Raw genomic sequence first — 22,510 nt, 5'->3', positions numbered from 1 at the left:
AAGGCTCTGTAATAACTCATCACAAATGATAAATCACCAGGTACTATTTCTTTAGTGGACTGAGGAGATAGCTCTGTGGGTAAAGTGCTTGCTGTGTACAACTATTATATGAATTCAGATACCCAAAACCCACATCAAGCCAGGTGTGGTGGTAGCCATATATAATCCCAGTGCTGGGACTGTTAGAGGGAAGATAGAGACAAGAAAATCCTTGATGCTCCCACGCCAGCTAGCTTTGTGTACATAGCAGAAAACATCAGAGACCCTGCCTCAAACAAGGTGGCCATCCAAGACTGGTGCCCAAGATTGTTTCATTGTCTCTGGCATGTATGTCATGACATTTGCATACGTACATTCATGTCTCTCTCTCTCTCTCTCTCTCTCTCTCTCTCTCTCTCTCTCTCTCACACACACACACACACACACACACACACACACACAGATACACACACAGACAAACACGGACACACATGGACACACATGGACACACACCAAAAGATAAGTTAGTTTAAAGGGATGCTCAAGGGCATTCTTCCCTTGGAACACCTCTCTGTCTTGGGAGCATTTCCCCACTTTTCACTAGTAAATCTAAATTTGATCTACTCAGAAGACGAATAAGCAGTAAGCCTGATATGATTTATAATAGTAATCACAGTCCTCAGGAGTATGGACCGGCCTGGGCTCCGGTGTGGGATTTGATATTCTGAAAAATCCAAACTTAAGTAATAAATAATAAAGGAATAATCAGTAGCATTTAAAAAACTCCTACTCTGGTGTTACTCAGCACTCTCTTAAATTCAACAATTTAGTATAGTATGGGAAGTTTAACAATTATATTTAAAAAGGAGAGATTTAAAAAAATTGTCAATCATTCTTAAAATTAAAACAAATATCCTTTACCTGTACTTGAACTTTGCCCTTTTTTTTTTTATTTAACAGAAGCTATGAACACTCCTCTTTCTTGGAGAAATGTAACTTTATCCTAATGAAAATGATTTCTTCCCGACACCTGTACTTTATCTTTTGAAGTATAAGCTATTAAAAAAATATGACTTCTATGCTTATTATAGTTCTGCATTTGCTCCTCAGTATTTGTGGAGAAGAGGCCCACAAATACTGTGGGATTCAGAGCCCATGAGTGTTTATATATAACTCGTTCAGACCACCCTGCATTCTGTAAATCATTGCTAGACCACTAAGACAAAGTGCTAAACAACTGTTTTGCTCAACTGTTTTGCTTAGGAAAGAGTGACTGGAAAGATGCAGATTTGGAATATACCCAATTTTTTTCTGTATTTTCCATCTATCATTGGTTTAATCTGTAAATAGAATTTACAGATATAGAGGCTGACAACATTTTGGTAATTGTTAGCTTATAAGTTTCTAGACCTGAAGGTCTTAATATTGTTTATCATTGTCCAAATAGATTTGTTTTTCTTCCTTGTATACCTATGATTTTTAAATTATGTTTTAACAATTCAAATTGTCTCTCAATTTTTTTTTAACTTTTTAGGTTTAAATAAGTCTCTTCAGCAGAGTTTCCTCACTGATGGAGAATTACTTCCAAGAAGAAGCTTACAACCTGGACAAGGTATTAGATGAGTTTGAACAAAATGAAGGTAAGGATTTTCATTGGGAAATCTACTTGGGTTTATGATATGGAGACTGTGAGAATTAGAGTGTGAAGTTCTTTTTAAAAAATTAAGGATTTGGAAAGATGGCTGAACAGTTAAGAGCATTGGCTGCTCTTACAGAGGACCCAGGTTCAATTCCCAGTATCCCTGTGGTGGCTCACAACTGTCTGTAACACCAATCCCAGGGAACCTGATGCCCTCCTCTGGCCTCCACAGGCACTATACATACAAGTGACACAGAGATACATGCAGACAAAAAACATCCATATGTAAAATAAAATGAAATAAATCTCAAAAAAAATAAAATAGGTGTGATGATGTAATGACAATAATATGTAATATATTTAAAGGGAGAAATAACATCTCTTAGCATCATATGCTAGATATTGAATATTTTAAACTTAATGTATAAAACAATTTCACGAAGGTAATTTCTCATTTTTTGTTACTTTATTTCCTAATTTAAGGGAAAAATATATGGCAAATATCTAGGCCTATAATTCTAGTACTTGGCAGCCAAAGGCAAGAGGATCACCACAAATTCAAGATTAGCCTGACTTATAGTGAGTTACAGGTCCTCTAGGACTACATAGATGAAATCTGTGTTACCACCCCACCCAGTCCATGTATGCTGCTTGCCTGTATTTCCAGCACGTGGTTGGTTGAAGGAGGCAGGACATCAGGAGGTCAAAGGCAATCTTATCTGGATAGTGAATGTAAGGCTCCATGAAACTTGTCAACAGAATGAAAACACTAATAAATGTTTTTTTAAGAATTTTGGTATGGTAGCTCATACTTGTAATCCTTGGGCTCCTTTTTTTAACAGAAAAAGGATGGGGTAGTGGGAAGGATGGGACTGAGGACTGATACTGACTTAACAAAAACAGAGCCAGCAGAGGAGAGGACAGCTGAAGACTCCCCCCCATCTGTTTTATCTTTGAATCTCAAGCCAGATACTCCTGCTTTATCTGGAAGGGACAATTGCAAACAGTCTTCAGACTGCCTTGTATCTAGTGGAACTAGAGCTGATGAAGATGAAGGTAATGACTCTCAGATGACTAATTGGAAACTAATGAGGCTAAATGAGACGAATGACAGCCAAGTAAATGAAAAGGAGTGCTGGATCCTTGGAACTGGAGTAACAGATGTTTGTGAGCTATCATTTGGGTGCTGAAATAAATCCAGCCCTAACCCCAGCATTTTTTTTCTTTCTTTCTTTTTTTTTTTTTTTTTTTTTTTGGAGGGGGGCTGTTGGTTTTTGCAGTTTTTTTCGAGGCAGGGTTTTCTCTGTATAACCCTGGCTGTCCTGGAACTCACTCTGTAGACCAGGCTGGCCTCAAACTCAGAAACCCACCTGCCTCTGCCTCCCAAGTGCTAGGACTAAAGGCGTGTGCCACCACTGCCCGACTTGGGGTATTTTTCAAGATTACTGTCCTGGAACTTACTCTGTAGACCTGGGTGCCTTGAACTCAGAGATCTGACTGCCTCTGCCTCTGGCATGCTGGAATTAAAAGCATGTTCCACCATCATCACCACATCACTTCTTTTTGTTGTTTGTTTTTTCAAGACATGGTTTCTCTGTAGTCCTGCCTGCTCTGTAGCTCACTTTGTAGACCAGGCTGGCCTCGAACTCAGAAATCTGCCTGCCTCTGCCTCCCAAGTGCTGGGATTAAAGGTGTGCACCACCACCACCACTGCCTGGCCTCACTTCTTTTCAAGACAGGGTCTCTTGTAGCCTGTGTTTGCCTTGAACTTGTCCTGTAGCTGAGGATTACTTTGAATTTCTGATTCTTTTATCTCTGCCTCTATAGTGCCTATTAATGGTGTGCCCCATGAGACCTGATTTTGTGTGGTGTTTGGAATCAAACTCAAGCCTCATGAATACTACATAAGCACTCTATCAACCAAGTTATATCCTTATCTCTAAGCCTATTTAAACAATCTGAAGATCTATGGCTTTTAACTGTGTTACTTTGTTTCATCGTTCTGAAGGCTGGTTATTTTCTTGACCCAAACTGATTTATTTGTTGTTCTCTTAAGTCTTATATTTGGTGTTGTGTTTTTTCTGGTTTCCCTGTTTGCAAATCCTTTACTTTTGATAAAATACTTGCAACCTAGTCTAATTCCTCCTTTTAGTGAACTCGGGCTCATTTACCCCATCCTAGAACTTATTTTGTATTCTTACAAAAATAATAATTTTTAATACATCACTAATTAGCTTTTCATGTTAGCTTCCCAACTACGTTATATACTTTATAGGGGCATAATCTTAATGCTACACAAATCACGTGATTTTATTTATATTTGCTTTTGTACATTTATTACCTACTACACACTAGGCACTATGCAATGTAGGCCTTCCACTGAAGGAATGAAATGGTTTCTGCCTTCAGAAATCATTCAGTGGGTAAAAGAGAAGATAAATAACCTGTTGCATTACAGTATAGTAAAATCCTTAATCAGGTCCACAGGTGCATTGAAGATTAGTGTTAACAATTATAACTGTCTAATTTTAGCACCATTATCATTTACTGATGGGAGAAAGAAGACAAGGCACTATGAGTATTTGTTTTTATTTATTTATTTAGATATACAAAATAGCACTATAACTTGAAAATAACTTATCTTACCATAGTTATGATTTGTTACCAAAAAACAAGTGATAGATGAAATTATGTTTATTGATACACTAGAAATTTTATATTCCCAAATGTCCTCATGTAAGAATATAAATATGAGCTTAATTAATAATGTTATTACAAGCAGAATTTCACATACTATATCAAACTTTCAAAAAAAAACCTTATGTGAATATTTTAAATATATAGAAATTATACTGGATGTGGTGGTGTATACCTTTAGTCCCAGCACTAGAAAGACAGAGACAGGTGGATCTCAGTGAGTTTGAGGGCAGCCAGGTCCACATAGTGAGTTCTAGGACAACCAGGACTATATAGAGAGACCCTGTCTCACACAAAACAAAAACAAAACAAGTCAGTGCACTATAACTTACCACCAGCAGTAATCAGTACACTGCCTTTTCTGTTTAATTTATACTTTTGTCTGCACCTCTGTTTCATTTTTAACATTTTGGAGGCTTTTGGTGTATGCACCAGGGTGTGCCTGTGTGTGTGTGTGTGTGTGTGTGTGTGTGTGTGTGTGTGTGAGAGAGAGAGAGAGAGAGAGAGAGAGAGAGAGAGAGAGAGAGACAGAGACAGAGACAGAGACAGAGAGACAGAGAGAGAGAGAGAACTTATGGAAGCTTATGAACATAGTTGTTCTTGCCTGTGTGGATGCTTGTAGAGGCCAGAGGTCAGCATTTTAGCACTTCCTTAGTGATCTCTACACTTTTTAAAAACAAATTTCTTACTACTCCCAGAATTTGCTCTTTCGAGCCAGATTGGCTTATCAGCAGTCCTTTGGAATCTGCTTGTATATACTCTCCGCAGCTCTGGGATTACGGATGTATGCCACCTTACCCCAGCTTGTGCCTCTCTAGTCTTTTATACTACATCTAAATTTAGGCCTTCAAGTTTACACAGCTACCCCTTTGTCCACTGAGCCATTTCCCCAGACAGTGATGACGACTACTACTATTGCATTTCATTTCCATAGAAAATTTCTTACTCAGTTACTAGTCTCCACTACTGTTCATTGTCTGTGCCTTGTCTTATACACAGACAATCCAAAGTTGCTTTCCCATTCCTGGGTATATAGGTCAATTTAATTGTCTTATTATTTATCTCAATCTAATAACAAAATTAAATTGACATAAAATTCATTTGTTGTTTGTTTTTTAAGACAGGATTTCTCTGTGTAGTTTCTGGCTGTTCTGTAACTCACAGAGATCCCCCTGTCTCTGGCTCCCAAGTGCTGAGATTAAAGGCATACACAACCACTGCCCAACTTTGTTATTTGAAATGTTCTTAGGCATTGCTATTTGTTGACAGATAATTATAGGGCATTGTCTTAGATGTATTTTTCTTATGTCTCGCTCAAGATTAGATACTGTCATATTCTGGGGACATTTTCTCCAAAGCATAGTTGGAAATATCTGTAGGGTAGCCCTAATTAGCTTTTTACTGTTACCAGCAAACTCACTGTAATTCCTTTTTTTCTCTTCAGATGAAACAGTTTCTCCTACTTTATTGGATACAAAGTGGAATAAGATTTTAGATCCCTCTTCTCATCCATTGTCTTTTAACCCTGCATTAGCCAATGTGAATGAACCTACAGTTTCTAATGAGACAGGACCACAGCTGAAAGTCTTCTCTCTGACTGGCTCAGCTCCCCTTACAAGGGAGGGAAAAGAGCCCTGTGTTAACGGGCAGGACTGTAGTCTAAATCCAGAGATTGACACGATGTGGATTGATGAAAATGCTGTGGCAGAAGACCAGCTAATTAAGAGAAACTATAATCAAGATGATGAATTTAGTGCCGTTGAAGTGGGAGAGGAGAAATGTGGAAGCCTCACTTGTCTGCCAGATGAGAAGAATGTTCTGGTTGTAGCTGTCATGCATAACTGTGATAAAAGGACATTGCAAAGTGATTTGCAGGATTGTAATGATTATAATAGTCAATCCCTCATGGATTCTTTTAGTTGTTCACTGGATAATGAAACTAGACAAACTGATCAATTTAGTTTTAATATGAATGGGTCCATGGAAAAAGTTATAAACTCAGAAAAACAAATGGAAGCTTTGAATAAACCAAAACCAGAGAGGGATTCTCTTAATCATCTCTGTGCTGCTTCATCTAACAATGCAACCAGTATCTCTTCCCCTTCACAATTTAAGGACGATGAAAATGTAGGTAGAGACCCATCCACATCTACCGTTACAAGCTTAGCAATTAGTTCATCCCAGGGAATGGATGGAGAGCCTGCCATTAAAAAGCAAGAGAATTACATGTCAGATGAGGACCTTTCTGGCGCAAACAGCTCTTCTAGGACAGAATTAGGTAGCTCAAACTCCTTTTCCCACTCAAGTGAGGAGCTCTTAACAAAAACAGAACCAGCAGAGGAGAGGACAGCTGAAGACTCCCCCCCATCTGTTTTATCTTTGAATCTCAAGCCAGATACTCCTGCTTTATCTGGAAGGGACAATTGCAAACAGTCTTCAGACTGCCTTGTATCTAGTGGAACTAGAGCTGATGAAGATGAAGGTAATGACTCTCAGATGACTAATTGGAAACTAATGAGGCTAAATGAGACGAATGACAGCCAAGTAAATGAAAAAAACCAAATGGTTGTACAGACTGGCCAGCCCGAGGACTCTGACAGTGGAGGAGAGTGTGTCGGGACGGCAGACTCAGATCTAGACCTCAAAGGAGCTTGCATGAATGAAAGTGAAGGCTGTGATTTCTCCACAGTTAATGATGCACCAGCAGCAAATTCTCTATCTAATAGTTGTGATTCCTATGGAATGCAGAGCCCAATTGTATCTTTTGTTCCAAAGACTTTACCCTCCAAAGAAGATTCAGTAACAGAAGAAAAAGAAATAGAAGAGAGCAAGTCAGAATGCTACTCAAATATTTATGAACAGAGAGGAAATGAGAATGCAGAAGGGAGTGGACTGCTTTTAAACAGCACTGGAAATGTAATGAAGAAAAATTATTTACATAATTTCTGTAGTCAAATCCCATCAGTACTCGGGCAATCTTCCCCCAAGATAGCAAACCTGCAATCTATTAGTGTTCCTTTTGGTGGTGCAAGACCCAAGCAACCTTCTAATCTTAAACTTCAGATTCCAAAGCCATTATCAGACCATTTACAAAATGACCTTCCTGCAAACAATGGAAATAATAGTAAAAACAAAAATGATGTTCTTGGAAAAGCAAAACTAGGGGAAAACTCGGCAGTCAATGCATGCAATGCAACTTTGGGAAACATCTCTGTGACTGATACAAATGGGGAACATTTAGAAAGTTATGAGGCTGAGATCTCCAGTAGACCATGCCTTGCATTAGCTCCAGATAGTCCAGATAATGATCTCAGAGCTGGTCAATTTGGAATTTCTGCAAGAAAGCCATTTACCACCCTAGGTGAGGTGGCACCAGTATGGGTACCAGATTCCCAGGCTCCAAACTGCATGAAGTGTGAAGCTCGGTTTACATTCACCAAAAGGAGGCATCACTGCAGAGCATGTGGGAAGGTAAGTTGCATTTATCAGTTCAGGAACTTGGCATATTTTGTAATGCTGAACAAAAATTAAAGCAGGATTAGGTGAATGTACTTCTAGTTTGAGATGACATTATATATAATCTTTGAAAGCCCAGTTTTAATGTCTATATAAAATATGAGCTTGATGATTGTTTGTGGGTGTCTTTTTTTTTTTTTTTTTTTTTTTTTTTTTTTTTTTTTTTGCTGTTGGAAAGTATGCGGTCTCAGTTTTCTGTGAAGAAAAGGGAATTGAGAATTAAGAAAGTGTTTACTTTGTGATTTTTACATTAGTAGCTACTTGTGGATTCATAATTAATGGCATGGTTTGAAATAAGGACATTGTTCTTTCAGTTAGGACATGTTTGTGATTTACTTCTTTTTTGTCATTACTGCGTGCGGCTGTGCAGCCCTGGCTGATCTAGAACCCCTTTGTAGAGACCAAGCTATCCTCAGACTTGCACTAGTTCTCCCACTTCAGCTTCCTGAGTGTAAGGAATTACAGATGGTCCAATCACTGTGGTCAGTTGTTGATTTTTTACTATATTTTATACTTAAAAATTAACTTACTGTGGGGAAAAGAATCCTAGTGTCTTCCATCAATTCACTGACCAGTTCTTGGCAATGGGTCTTATATCAGTTACTGGATTAAACCTCGATTAATCATTACTTATTTCCAAGGTCTTAGCATAGTGTAGGCTGAACAAAAATTTGTTAACATATAAAGGGGGAGAATAGATCATGTGTGGGCAGTTAGGAAAAATTCCTCGGGGATGGGAAGATGACTCAGTAAGTACAGTGCTTGCTGTGCAAGCCATCATGACCTAAGTGTAGTCTCCAGTACTCATGAGAAAGAAAAGGAAGAAGGAAGAAGGAGAAGAAAGAAGCCTGGCAAGTGAAGCATCCCTGTGATCTCAGTGTTGGGAAGTAGGGTGACCTTTGAGGCGTCCTGCCATCCAGTCTAGCTCTGCAGTGACTCCAGGTTCAGTGAGAAGACCCTCTTTCAAAAGAATAAGGTGAATGACTGGGGACAACATTTAATATCACCCCTTGCTTCTGTTCACACACATGCTCACATACACACCCATGTGCACATATACACAGCCACATATTCACATAACACACACAAACACACATACCCACATGCATAAATGCATACCTACATGCTCACATATACACCCATGTGCACACATGCATACCTACTTTGACACATGCAGGTGAATACACACAAAAGGGAGTATTACTAGAAGGTAACTAAATCAGTGACAAGGTGAAGTGGGAAGCAAAAAGAAATTCAAGTTGAGTGTGATAGAGGAAGATTCCAGAAGCCTTCCATTGACCTCTGCGTCCATACGTGCAACTCACTTGACTGCAACACCACACATACACACACACACACACACACACACACACAGAGCATATATGACTTATGGAATTAAAAAGTAAGAAACAGCCGGGCGGTGGTGGCGCACGCCTTTAATCCCAGCACTCTGGGAGGCAGAGGCAGGCAGATTTCTGAGTTCGAGGCCAGCCTGGTCTACAGAGTGAGTTCCAGGACAGCCAGGGCTACACAGAGAAACCCTGTCTCGAAAAAACCAAAAACAAACAAAAAAAAAAGTAAGAAACAACATTACATGGGAGAATTAAGAGTAGTAAAAGTAAAATAAATTTATCAGAAGAATAGGTCAAGATTAAAAATACATATGAATATAGAAAGAGTAGGAAATCATGAGAAGCTGTTCACCACAATATGGGACTTACATCAGCCCTTTCTAAGTAGATAATCATTATAGTCTTCATCTTAGGTAGAATATAAAATAATTGTGCTAGTATATTAGTCTTCATCATGATCAAGTATTTGAGAGAAACAGTTCATGACTTCAGAGGGCTTAGACAGTGGTTGGCTGGCTCCATTACTTTGAGCCTGAGGCATCATGATGGCAGGATTGTGTGGAGAAGGCTATATCATGGCAGGTTGGAAACAGAACATGAAAGCCCAAAGGATCTAGTGTTCAAAGGCTCTGGTATGCTTTCTCCAGCTAGGCCCTATCTCGTAAAGTTTCTACCACCTCTCAAATTGGTGGTACCAAATTTGTGGTCTATCTAAGGGACAGACGTTTAATACCTGAGCTTAGGTGGGACATTTAAACCACATCAGCTGTGCTTTAGGAAAGTAATGAAATGTAGCCATATTTATGTAGATTTTACTTTGCTTCTTTTGAATTACAGAGTAGTAAAAGAATGCCTTAATTATGTTTCTGTTGTTGTGATAAAACACCATGATGAAGACAACTTATAGAAGAAAAAGTCTATTTGACTTTTGGTTCCAGAGGGCTGAGTCCATGATGGCAGAGTGGAGGCAGCAGGAGACAGATGGCTGAAGCAGCACATCTCGAACTGCAGGCAGGAAGCAGAGACTGCAAACTCAAATGGCCTAAGTCTTTTAGTTCTCAGAACTATCCCCAGTGACATACTTCCTGCAGCAAGATCACGACTCATAAACCTTCCCAAACAGGCCACCAACTGAGGACCAAACATCCAGATGCCCAAGACAATTGGGGAAATTTATTATTCATACACCACAGTGTAGATACCAAGTGTCTTAGGGTTTCTTTTTTATTTTTTAAGACTTATTTATTATTATGTGTAAGCACACTGTAGCTGTCTTTAGACACACCAGAATCATCATTACAGATGATTGTGAGCCACCATGTGGTTTCTGGGATTTGAACTCAGGTCCTTTGGAAGAGCAGTCATTGCTCTTGTCCGCTGAAGGTTTCCTACCAGCCCCGTCTTAGGGTTTCTATTGCTGTGATGAAACACCATGTCCATAAGCAACTTGGGGAAGAAAGGATTTCTTTCACACTTCTACATCACAGTCCATCATCCAGGAAATTCAGGACAGAAACTCAACAAGAACCTGGAGGCAGGAATTAACATAGAGGCCAGGGAAGAATGCTGCTTATTGTCTTGCTCCTTTGGCTTGCTCTTCCTGCTTCCTTATAGCACCAAGGACTACCAGTCCAGGGGTACAGCACCCATGGTGAGCTGGCCTCTCCCACATATATCATCAATCAAATGTAACTCAAACTAATTTACTTATTGGTATCTTAACTGACTAGAACAGAGAGCCACAGTAGGACAATGTATGTAGATACTATGTATCCTGTAGCACTAGGATCATATGAAAAGCTCTGGATCTCCTGTTTCCTTTTCTTTATAGACTGTCAAGTCTAAAAGAGCTTGTGTGAACCTCTGGGCCTGGGAAATTGGGGTTGGGGCTTGTTAGATGGCTCAGCAGGAGGTGTTTGCTGCCAAACCTGATAACCTGAGTTTGATCTCCAGAACTCACATGGTGGAGAGGATGTATTCCTAAAGTTGTCTGCTGACTACCACACTTGCACTGTGTCTTGCACATGCCCTCTCCCTGAATAAAGTAAAAATTGTATGTATGTATGTATGTATATGTGTATATATATACATAGATACTTTTATACATACATATACATATATATACTTATATACATATATACATATATACTTGAGTGTATTTTCTGGAAGCTATCCTGTTAACAGAAATACTGTTAACTGTGTCAGTTAAGAGGGCTACAGTTTAGGTTTTATTTTGCAGTAAGCTTCCATTTCTGGTTAATTTGTCATACGAGCTTCCTCATCAGGGTTTGTATAAGGCATTCACAATCCCCATTACTTATATTAAAAAATAGCTTGGTGACACATACAGTATCAAAATGGCATATTGAAACATGATCTAGATTAATTTTTAATATGATTTTAGACAGATTTCCTTCTCAGACATTTGAATTTATAGATACTTGAAAGATTGAACATTTATAAATATAGTTATAAATTATCCTATCTTCTATATGTGTCTGAAGTGGCAAACAGCCAGTTTTTTATTTTATGCATCTATTCTTCCTAAATTTTATTTATGAATTCATACAAAATATTTTAAATCAGTGTGGGTATTTTTTTGTTTTTTGTTTTTGTTAGTTTTGTTCCGAGACAGGGTTTCTCTGTATAGCCCTGGCTGTCCTGGAACTTACTCTGTAGATCAGGCTGGCTTCAAACTCAGAAATTCACCAGCCTCTGCCTCCCAAGTGCTGGGATTACAGGCATGTGCTACTACGCCTAGCCACCAAAATATTTTTACTCGTTCATTGATTCATTTATTTTTGTTGTTTTGAGACAGGGTCTCTCTATGTAGCGCTGGCTGTCTGGGAACTCACTATGGAGACCAGGCTGGCCTTGAATCACATAGATTCATCTGCCTTTACCTCCCAAGTATGGAGATTAAAGGTGAGTGCCACCATGTCCATCAGGAAAAGGCACTGTAAAAGTTTCAATGATCCTGCTCCTGTTGCTTTCAGTGGTTAAAACCAGGCCACCAAGACTCTCCTGGAAGAACTGTTCAAAACTGGCACCATTCCTGAGTGCCATCTAAAGGATAGGTGCAGTCAAAGGTGGACTTCAAACCCTCTCTCTTCCTCTCTCCTTCCTTGCTTGCTTGCTTGTTCCTTTTTTCCTTCCTTTCATTCTTTGAGACATGGCTTCTCTGTTTAGCCCTAGCTGTTTTGGAATTCTCTGTGTAGACCAGGCTGGCTTCAAACTCAGAGATACACCTGACTCTGCCTTCTGAATGCTGGCATTAAAGGAAGGTGCGCCACCGCCTGGCTGCCACAAGCCTTCTCACAGATGCCATGGCAGCAGAAAGACTGACCGAGTGTATTTAATTAAAGTATATTGAAGGTGGGTCTGGAAGATACTGCATGGAAGAAGGGCCTTTGGGGCATTTATGGGCATAAGGAAGTAATTACTCCCATTTTCTTAACATATCTTTAGTTATAACATTCATTTTGCTCTTTGGCTTTGACCTGGTGTTCTTGAAGTTATTAAACAGGATTTTCTTCATATTGCAAATTTCTTGCTCTTTTTGGGTAAGGGAAGCAGCTGCTCTTTACATCAAAAGGGTATTACTAGTCAGTGATCAAACCTTTTGTATGAGGGTATAGAGGTATTGATCATCAGCCATTCTGTTTGTTTCTATTTTTTATTTTTTGGTGTTTTTTTTTTTTTTCAAGACAGGGTTTCTGTATAGCCCTGGCTCTCCTGGAACTCACTTTGTAGACCGGGCTAGCCTCGAACTCAGAAATCTGCCTGCCTCTGCCTCCCAAGTGCTGGAATTAAAGGCGTGCGCCACCAACGCCCGGCTTCTGTTTGTTTCAAAGACTGTTAATATGTTTGTAGTCATATGTCTCAAACAGGATTCTCCACCATGGGAGAAAGATGTTTCTTGGAATGGAGTCTGCCATTTGTACCAGAGAAAGCTGACACACTCATGTATTCTAAATGGCTTCTGGGAAGTGGCTACCTGCCAGCGGCCCCTTTCTTCCTCTGAGCTTCCTGTCACTGATTCTTGACTCTTAGATCCCTTGGGCCATGTCCTTCTCCCCTCTTCCCTCCCAGTGCCTCCACCCAAGGACTTCCTGAACATGGAATCTTTTCTCCCACAATTATTGAAGTTTAGTTCTTTTCTACAATGTATTGTGTCTTGAAAATGGTATGTGTGCTATCTTGACCCTTGAAGTCAACATTTGCATATGAAGTTAACACTTGCATACCCTGTCTTCAGATTCCATATCATGTCAGCCTTGAAAGGAGTCAATGAGTTTAGCCTCGTGTCCATATTCAAGAATTCCAGAGACAGATTTTATAAGGTTACAAATTCAGCAGCTCAAAAATTTTTCTAAACCCAAGGTTTCCCTTCTTTCTCCTTCCTCATTGTTAATTCATAAAAACATTGGGCATCTTCCAGATTCCTCTGAGAATGCATAGTTGCTACTAGTGCAAATTGATCTGAGGCCTCTATGATGCTGCTGCTGCTAGCTAGCTAGCATGAATGGGAAAGAAGCCAGCCTTGGATGGGGACTGAAATGAAAAATAATTCAACAGCTGCATCGGAAAGACTAGGTCCAAATGTCACCAAAGGTCATTTTGGTCCTGGGAGTCATAATGTCTGTTCCAACTGTAGAAATGGGGTCCCAGAAAACAATGACTGTTTAACTTTATGAAATTTTTAGTATTTTATCTAGTCATGTGAATGGTAAGTTTTTGAAAAGAATAGATAAACAGAAAAGGTGGTGGTGGCACATGCACTCACGAGACAGAAGCAGCTGGATCCTGCCTGGCCCTTTATGTGGTTCCTGAGGCTTGGTGCTTAGGTCCTTGTATTTGTGTGACATGTACTTTACCAGCTGAAACACACATACACTTGATATTTAAAAACAAAAGGACAAACAGGCCCAGGAAGTAGAGGCATACACCTGTAATCCCAGCACTCAGGAGGCAGAGGCAGGAAGATCTCTGAGCTTGAGGCCATCTGAGTCTACAGAGTGAGTTCCAGACCAACCAGGGCTATACAGAGAAACCACCAAAAAACCAAATAAAGCCAACCTAACAAAGAAAAGAACAAAGACAAACAAAAACAAAGATACGTATATCTTGCCCACCTCTACGTTTCCCCAGGCCATCTTGATCACTTAAAAAATATTAATAAGCTTTTTTCAGAGCAAAAAAAATGAACACAAAGTACATTTTGCAAATTCTTCCTTTCTGTAGCTTAACTCATTATTAACAACTTTCATTAATGTAGTACATTTCAATATCAATACATTTTTTGCTAAAATCTTATGAAAGAAATCTGTAGGGATACAGTTTACATTACTGTTTACTTTGTAGCAGGCTTTATAGATATGTGTTTATTTTATCACAGTGTTGTCCAGCACAATTAGGGTATCCTAAAAGACCCCTGTACTACTGCTCATTTATCTGCCTGAACTCCTTGTTTCTGCCACTGATCTTATTATTGTTTTCATAAGTTTACTTTCTGCAGAATGTATCTTATAGTTGAAATCCCACAGTATGTTAGTTCAGACTGGCTTCTTTGATGTAGAAGTATGCATTGGCAGACTGGACATAGCTCAGCAGTAAAGCACGTGCCTCACTGCTGCAAGACCCTGATTCAAATGCATTCAGGAATTATCGCGTCTTTTCATGGCTTAATAGCGAATTTCTTTTTATTGCAGAATAAGAATGTATTATATGAGTATATTACAGTTTGTCCATTAAAGTTATCAGTTAAAGAATTACCTCATTTCGGGGCAGTTATAGTTAGATTTTGTTTTTGTTGTTACTGATTCATTTCATGTTGTCAGTTTGGTTTTTGTTATCATGGGGATCAAATCTGGGCTTTTGGCAAGCCTGTGTCACTGAGCTATATAGAACTAGCCTTCTGTAATTATAAATAAACTCAGAGGCCGGCCGTGGTGGCGCACACCTTTAATCCCAGCACTTGGGAGGCAAAGGCAGGCAGATTTCTGAATTCGAGGCCAGCCTGGTCTACAAAGTGAGTTCCAGGACAGCCAGGGCTACACAGAGAAACCCCGTCTCGAAAAAACCAAAGAAAAACCAAAGGAAAAAAAAAAAAAAACCCAATCACAACAATGAACTCAGGTCCTCTGAGAGAGTAGCCAATACTCTTAACCCCTGGGTCTTCATTCCAGCCCCTTGGAATACATTCTTAAATAAATGTGGTTATGTTTTACATCATTTTAATTCATATTTCTTACTTTTTTTGCTGATGGTTTTTATTTGCTATTCTATTGTATAGTCATACTATGGAAATTATGTTTAAAAGACATTTGAACAATTTCAGATGTTCAAAAAGAATCAAAAGCAACAAAGACAACATGCAACATCAACAACACATTTTGCCCTAGAATTGCTTATGTCCAGTGCAGTGGTGGTTCAGTGTCTGTCCATTGGGAGTTGGTAACATTCATTTGAGATCAGTCATTTAAGCTGATTATCTCACAATTGCACAAGAAGTTTCCAAATAACTTAATGTAGACTGTTCAGTCATTGGACCACTCAGCTGACTTGGCATTTCAAACAAATTGGAAAGGTTGAAAGAACTTGATAAGTAGATGACTCATTAACTGACCAAAATGAAGAAAGCCAAAAACTGTTTTGAGCTGTCATCATCTCTTATTCTATATAACTCGAAACCATTTCTTGATCAGATTACAAGATGTGACAGAAAGTGGACCAAAGATTAGCCTTACAGCACACTCTCATTCACACTCATAAAGGTCGTGACCACTGTGGATGGTCTGAGGTCGATCACCCGAGGCAGCTTCCTTCCTCCCTTCAAACCATTGCATCTGAGGATGCTGCAAGCCAGTCAGTGAAAGGCACCGACAGTTGTAATGTCCGCATCTGTCTTAATCAGCCAGTGGAGCCCCGTTCTTCACAAAGCTCACCATTTCTTGTGATTCTTTTCCTCTTCTCCCATATTCACTTGGGAGCTCGCCAGCTATCTTCTTCAAGCACCTCACAGCTTTTTACAAAGAAAACACTTTCATAATCAGCAGGATGCAGAAACTACTTTCCAAGAAGAATTTGTGGAATCCAGAAGCATGAAGTTTTATACTACAGTAATAAATTTACTTTTTGAAAAAATATGTTGATTGTAATATTTCCTAGGTTGGTTAATAAAGATGTGTTGGAGCTTAGTTAGGATTTAAAATTCACAATCCAAAACCACAACTCTTTAACACCAATCCAAATACTTTGATGTTTCTTCATCTGTTATTTTTCTGATCATGATTATTCTTACATATTTACTTGTATATTTTTGTCCTTGAAACCTATTCCAAGCTCTTTGGAGGTACAGATCTTTCTAATTTAGTTGCCTGTGTATTCTCTCTAGCACATAAGCGATGCTTAGTGGCATTTGTTAAACTAAAAAGTGAATAAGCAGTTTTGTATTGCAATAGTACTTTTTTTTAACATAACACCGTCCGTTTTAGATAATGCTATCAAATTTAGATATAGTAAATGCTAGAACTTGGGAGATAGTTTACTATTTTTTCCTTCGGTTTTTGAGACAGGATCTTGTTATATATTTCTGGCTGGCCTAGAATGCACCATGTGGACCACACTGTCCTCATATTCATGGTTAATTCTTCTGCCTCTGCTTTCCAAATAGTGGAATTAGTGGTATGTGCTGCCACACTGGAACTCTGTTTGTTTGAGACAGGGTCTTGTGTAGCCCAGGCTGCCCTCAGTCTTGTTCTGTAACAGAGAATAGACTCGAACTTCTGGTCCTCTTATCTCCATCTCCTAAGTGATAGGATTGTAGATGTGTACACCTCACATTTCTTGTTTGAGACAGGACCTCATATAAACCCTGACTGACCTCAAACTAGCCATGTAGTTGAAGACAACCCTGAACTTTTGTTTCTACTTCTGGCATTCTGAATTATTGGAGTACTGGATTACAGCCTTGTACTACCAGGCAAGTAGTTTACCAACATTCTCAGCCCAAGAAATACTTTAAAATAGTTGTATTTCTTATTCAAATAATAAGTTGAGACAAAAAAAGTATAGATTGAGACAAAGGCAAGTTTGTCAATGACAAACTTGTCTTAGTTTCTATCTTTGTAACTGACCTATTGCTGTGAGGATATATCATAACCAAGGCAGATCAGAAAGGAAAGTATTTAACTGGGGCCTTCATTACAGTTTTAGAGGATCCATTATCGTGGTGGGAAGCAGTCAGGCATGGCACTGGGACAGTACCAGAGAGCTTTACACAGGCAGCAGATAGAGCTTTTGAAACCTCAAATCCACTCCCAGTGACACAGCTCCTCCAACAAGGACATGCCTTCTATCCTTCTAAACAGTTCATCACCCTGGGACTATGCGTACAAATACAAGAGCTGTGGAGGCAATACTCATTCAGACCTCCGCGGAGTCTTATTTATGTTCTGATGGGATTCAATAGAGAGGAGAGCAATAATGGCCTTCTTGCAACTCAGTTTCCCTTATACTCTACCTAAAATCCTGTCATCTTGCCTATAACCGATAGTTGTTCTTATGATTTCAGTCCTCTGGCATAGTCAAATAAGACCAACAGTTAGGTTCAATGCGGTTTCTAATGTAGCTAGGGAAATATTTCCCACTACACACTCTCTAAAAGACTATGTTGATTAAAAGACACTCTGACCTGTCAGAGCCATTGTCACACAGCCTTGTCTTTGTTCTCTGTTGTATGGAGCCCTGACATTGTTTCTGGGTTTTATTTGCATTTCCAGTATCTAGCACAGTAACTGAAGCTTAAAAGTGTTCAATGAACATTTGGTGACTAATGAATAAACAAGTCATAGTTGGCTGATTGATAGTAACTGTTTTCCATTATCCCATGTGTATGTAAATATTATGCCATTGGCCAAAGCCAAGCATATATAAATTGTCTTAAAGACTACCAAGGAAATAAACGAGAAAGTTAATGTGAAAGGTAATTATATGTAGAGCATGCTGCAAAGGCCTGTGTGAACTGACATTTGATATTCCAAAGAGAACAGCCTGAATGAAGACCTGAGGCAGGAAAGTACCGTTTAAGAAATGAGTCCCCTGTGGTAAAGTATAGTGAATGAGGAAAGAGTCCCATAAGAAGCTGTAGAGGATGTCAGGGAACAGGTCAGGTAGTGCTCTGCAGGTCGTGTTAAGGATTATGTTTTAACCCTGGAATCCCCAGTGTCTGGCTGTTATGGACAGAAGAGCAATGACCATGGATGAGCAAGTTTCCTGTAGTAGGATATAGAGTCCTTTGGGCACAGGCCCAAGAGCAAGTGGTGGCTATAGCTGGGTCTTGAGGTGGATCTGTTCCCAGCTTTCTGAGGGAATACTACATTGATTATCATAGTGGATATGTCATAATTTTCAAAGAAAATTTTGTTAATATACTTCAACAAAGAAAAGTAAAAAACACTATTTTAAATTTATTTTAGGTGTTGGGTTTTTTATTTTAAATAAAATTGCACGTTGAATGTTTTTTTGTTAAGTTGCAGCTGTTTCTGTTTTGCATTTGAGAATTTGAACATACAGAATAACCTTCATAAGATCTGCATTGGCAGAACATTAAAGCAGATTATGTTTTGGTTTATACCTTCAGTGATCAGTTACTTAAGACTTGCTTTTGTTCTCAAATGTTAATACAAGGTAAGATCACTGATTGTTCCTTAAAAAGCAAAGAGTAGTAAATTGTTTAAAATTTGGTTGAAGTATGTTGCTAAGGTCATTGTAAAGATCAAAAGAGGTCAGCGTCTGTGTATTCACTGTGTGCAAATGAGTGTGTGTGTGCACAAGTGTAAAGCCTTGTGTGTAGAGATTAGAGGACAACTGTAGAGTCCTCTCCTTCCATTTTCTTCCTTTATATAGAAGTTAAACTCAGGTCAGGTTTAATTGCACATTATCCACTAAGCCATTTCACCATCCTCATGGGATCATTATTTCTTAAATATTAAAAATATACTAGGTGATTACCTATTCAGCCTTGAATTTTCTTTAGAAATAATGTGGCCCAGGTTTTGAGTATCTTTATAGCTGCTTACCTGCTGCTGTATTTTTAGGCAAGGCAGTTTGTTCATCTGTAAAGTGGAGGGGATTATACTTTTTTAAAAGATTTATTTATTTATTTTATGTATATGATAAGTACACTGTAGCTGTCCTCAGACACACCAGAAGAGGGCATCAGATCTCATTACAGATGATTGGGAACCATCATGTGGTTGCTGGGAATTGAACTCAGGACCTTTGGAAGAGCAGTCAGTGCTCTTATCCACTGAGCCATCTGTCCAGCCCATGAGGAGAGATTATACTTAACTTGCACATTTATGTATGGCTAAGATTTACTGAGCCACTTGGTGGCTCACAGTTGCCTGTTAGCTTCAGTTCCAAGGAGTCTAGTGCCCTCTTCCTGCCTCCATGGGTGTCTGCATGCACATGGTACATACACAGCACATTGTCTCTCTTGTGTTCGCTCTTGTGATGGCAGTTTCTACATCTTTGCACATCAACATTTAACAATTAGACATCCTAGGTTTTCCATTGCAATGTAGAGTTTAACTTCTTAGCTTTGCACACAACTTACTCAAGAGTTTCATGCAGAACCCAGCCAAAGTATCTCACTGCTTGGTCTCATGGCTCTTTGTTTGGCTCTTTAGTGTCTTAGCTGGACATGACAGTTTATACTGTAGTCCTAGCAATTAGAATGTCGAGGCAGGAGGAAGATTGCTGTAATTTCAAGGTTAGCCTTTGCTACAGAGAGAAACTGTCTCAAAAAAAAAAAAAAAAAGTAGAAACAAAAACAGTTTCTTCCTGGATAAAGTAAGTCTAGCATACCTTCTGTACTCTGTATCTTAGTTGACTTGAAAATGCAAAGTCCTTTATAAACTAAATGAGTAATAGTAGCTAAATATGTCAATGTTCCCAAATGGGACAAAAGCTGCTATAGCTAATGTTAACTTTGATATGACTCTTCATCTCTTAGTTCAGTTTTATGAGGCATGAGATAATTCCAGGCCATGAAAACTAAGGTAGAATTTATTTTACTGGGAACAGCTTTTATCCTCTACAAAGCTATGTGGTAAGTGACTAACGAGTCCAAGAAAATAAACCTTAACCAGAACCTGAGGAATGGGAGAGGAGGGAAAGCTCCAGCTGAGCTCAGAAGGTGAGAACGAGGTGCTAGACCCTGCCCTGGCTGGCTCTAGAGCTAGGGCTTTGCTGGTTTTTATTATTGAGTTGTATGTTTTGATTTTATTCTTCATAGCAAACTAGTGTGGTTATTAGGTAATAGAAAACAGAACTTAAAACTCAGAACTTGTCATCTTTGATCATTTCCTTCTCCTGTATAGATAAATGGGTACAACGACCTCCTAGGTACTGGTATTTTGTGGAATTTGCCCAAGACTTTAGGGTAACTAAAGTCTTGTCTTATTTTTTTCCTTGCTATGTATTTTCTGTGTGACCATGACCAATATTTTTATTTTCGTCAGGCTTTATTGACTTCCTTATTGTTAACAAACTTGTAGATTTCACTCTTGGTTCTGAATTCCAGCTTCCCGAACTGCTGTGTTTTTTTGTTTTTTATTCTGTAGTGTGGTAGTTAATATGGTTCACTCTTGATCAGTACTGGTCAATATTAGTTCACTTGTTTTGTACAATGATCCTGATGGTTCAGCATATTTTTTCTTCCCAGGTTTTCTGTGCTTCCTGCTGCAGCCTGAAATGCAAACTGCTGTACATGGACAGAAAGGAAGCCAGAGTGTGTGTAATCTGTCACTCAGTGCTGATGAATGGTAAGTATTGAAACCACTGGATGCAGTCACTGGGCAATGCAGAGAATTCCTATGCAAAGTCCCTTTCCCCGGTTTACCTTCCCAAATGCCATAACTGTAACTGAAAATCCTGAGCTTAATCTCCATGTTTTGAAAGTATGTTAGCTTTTCAGATTTCCTTTGTCAGATTTAATGAGTTAATTAGGTAGGTTCTCTGGGAAGAATGAAATCCTTTGAGGAAGCGGTATTGTGTAACCCTGCGTGTCCCTGTCAGATGATAGAGAGGGATGGGTTGGCATGTGTTGACTACATAGCTATGAGATTTTAAAATTAGACCAAGGTTCTCCTTCCCAGAACTTACTTTCTTAACAATATTAGTTTTGTTAGAAATAAATATAGTAGCATCAACTGTCAAGTAGAAATTTGTGCATTTATTTGCCAGTTATTTCTGAAAAAATATCTTTTACATGGGAAAAGAATATAGCCAAAAGAAGGAAGATAAAACTTAATTATTATTCATCTTTTATGGGACTACAAATTAATCCATCGACATTTTATTTAAAAAAAGAAACAAAAATATCAAAATCAAAATTCTTCTTGTGAATAAATACAATAAAGCTTGCCATGTGATAGTATTTTCTCTTTGAATGTGTCTTTGTACAGGTACTAGAACAATTCTAAGTAGACATAGTGTTGAAACTGGACACTATTTCTAACTGTGTCCCTGGCATCCTGGAGACTGGAGTTTATCTGCTCTTAGATCCCTCCTGCTCTGTCTGTCTGCATCGCTCGTAGTGACGTTTTCCTGTTGCTGGCTTATTAACCTGCTGCATGTCAGTTAATATGATCTGTTCTAATAGCCTATGATCTACCGAATTTCCTCCCATTTCTGAATTCTTAAAATTTTGACGAAGCGTGAATCCTTCTCTTTACTCTTACAGACCACTGTTGGGTGTGGTCACTTCACTGAGTTGCTCAGTTGATGTTTTTATCCACTGCTTTCATCTGTGGACTCATATCCACAGACAAGAGTGTACAGCTTAATCACAATGCCTAATACCTTTGTTATTTGATGAGGTCTTCCTACTTGATAGCAATTTTTTTTTTAACTTGACATAGCTAAAGATGAAGGAAATGGCAGAGGATTCCTATGGAATCACTTACAGTTTGTTAAGCCAAGGAGGCCCTTACCAGGGGATCCTAAGGTAATTACTCTGGTTTCGCCAGTGTCTTTCCTCCCGCATGGCTTAGCCTGATCTCTTTCTGAATATTTAATTTGATGCTTTTCAGTGTTCCCTCTTTTCCCTTTCTCCTATTCTCTTCCTTCCCTCTTCCTGCCAGTGCTTTCAAATGAATATAGCTTTTGTTACTAGCCTTAGAGGAAATACATATTCAAAATAAATATTCAAAATCTTTTGGATCATTCCTTGATGTTGAATGGGGGTGTTCTGTTTTTAAGGTGCTCAAAAATTGGGTAGTTCCTGTTCCTGGCCATTTATTACCTATACCTCAGAAAT

General features: G+C 38.9%; 1 protein-coding gene across 3 annotated transcripts in view; it reads left to right on the top strand.

The window, feature by feature from the left end:
- Zfyve9 (zinc finger FYVE-type containing 9) overlaps positions 1–22,510 on the top strand; it is a 158,827-nt gene that overhangs the window by 55,268 nt on the left and 81,049 nt on the right. For all 3 annotated transcript variants that reach the window (XM_052176972.1, XM_052176970.1, XM_052176971.1), the window contains 3 exons: positions 1,514–1,619; positions 5,760–7,786; positions 20,915–21,014. In XM_052176972.1, the coding sequence (XP_052032932.1) occupies positions 1,550–1,619; positions 5,760–7,786; positions 20,915–21,014 (2,197 nt within the window). In that variant the 5' untranslated portion in view covers positions 1,514–1,549. The remainder of the gene's footprint in view (positions 1–1,513; positions 1,620–5,759; positions 7,787–20,914; positions 21,015–22,510) is intronic.

This window comes from Apodemus sylvaticus, chromosome 3 (assembly GCF_947179515.1).
Source record: "Apodemus sylvaticus chromosome 3, mApoSyl1.1, whole genome shotgun sequence".
NCBI lineage: Eukaryota > Metazoa > Chordata > Mammalia > Rodentia > Muridae > Apodemus > Apodemus sylvaticus.
The sequence above is the reverse complement of the archived record's forward strand: the minus strand, read 5'-3'. Positions and strand labels throughout refer to the sequence as shown.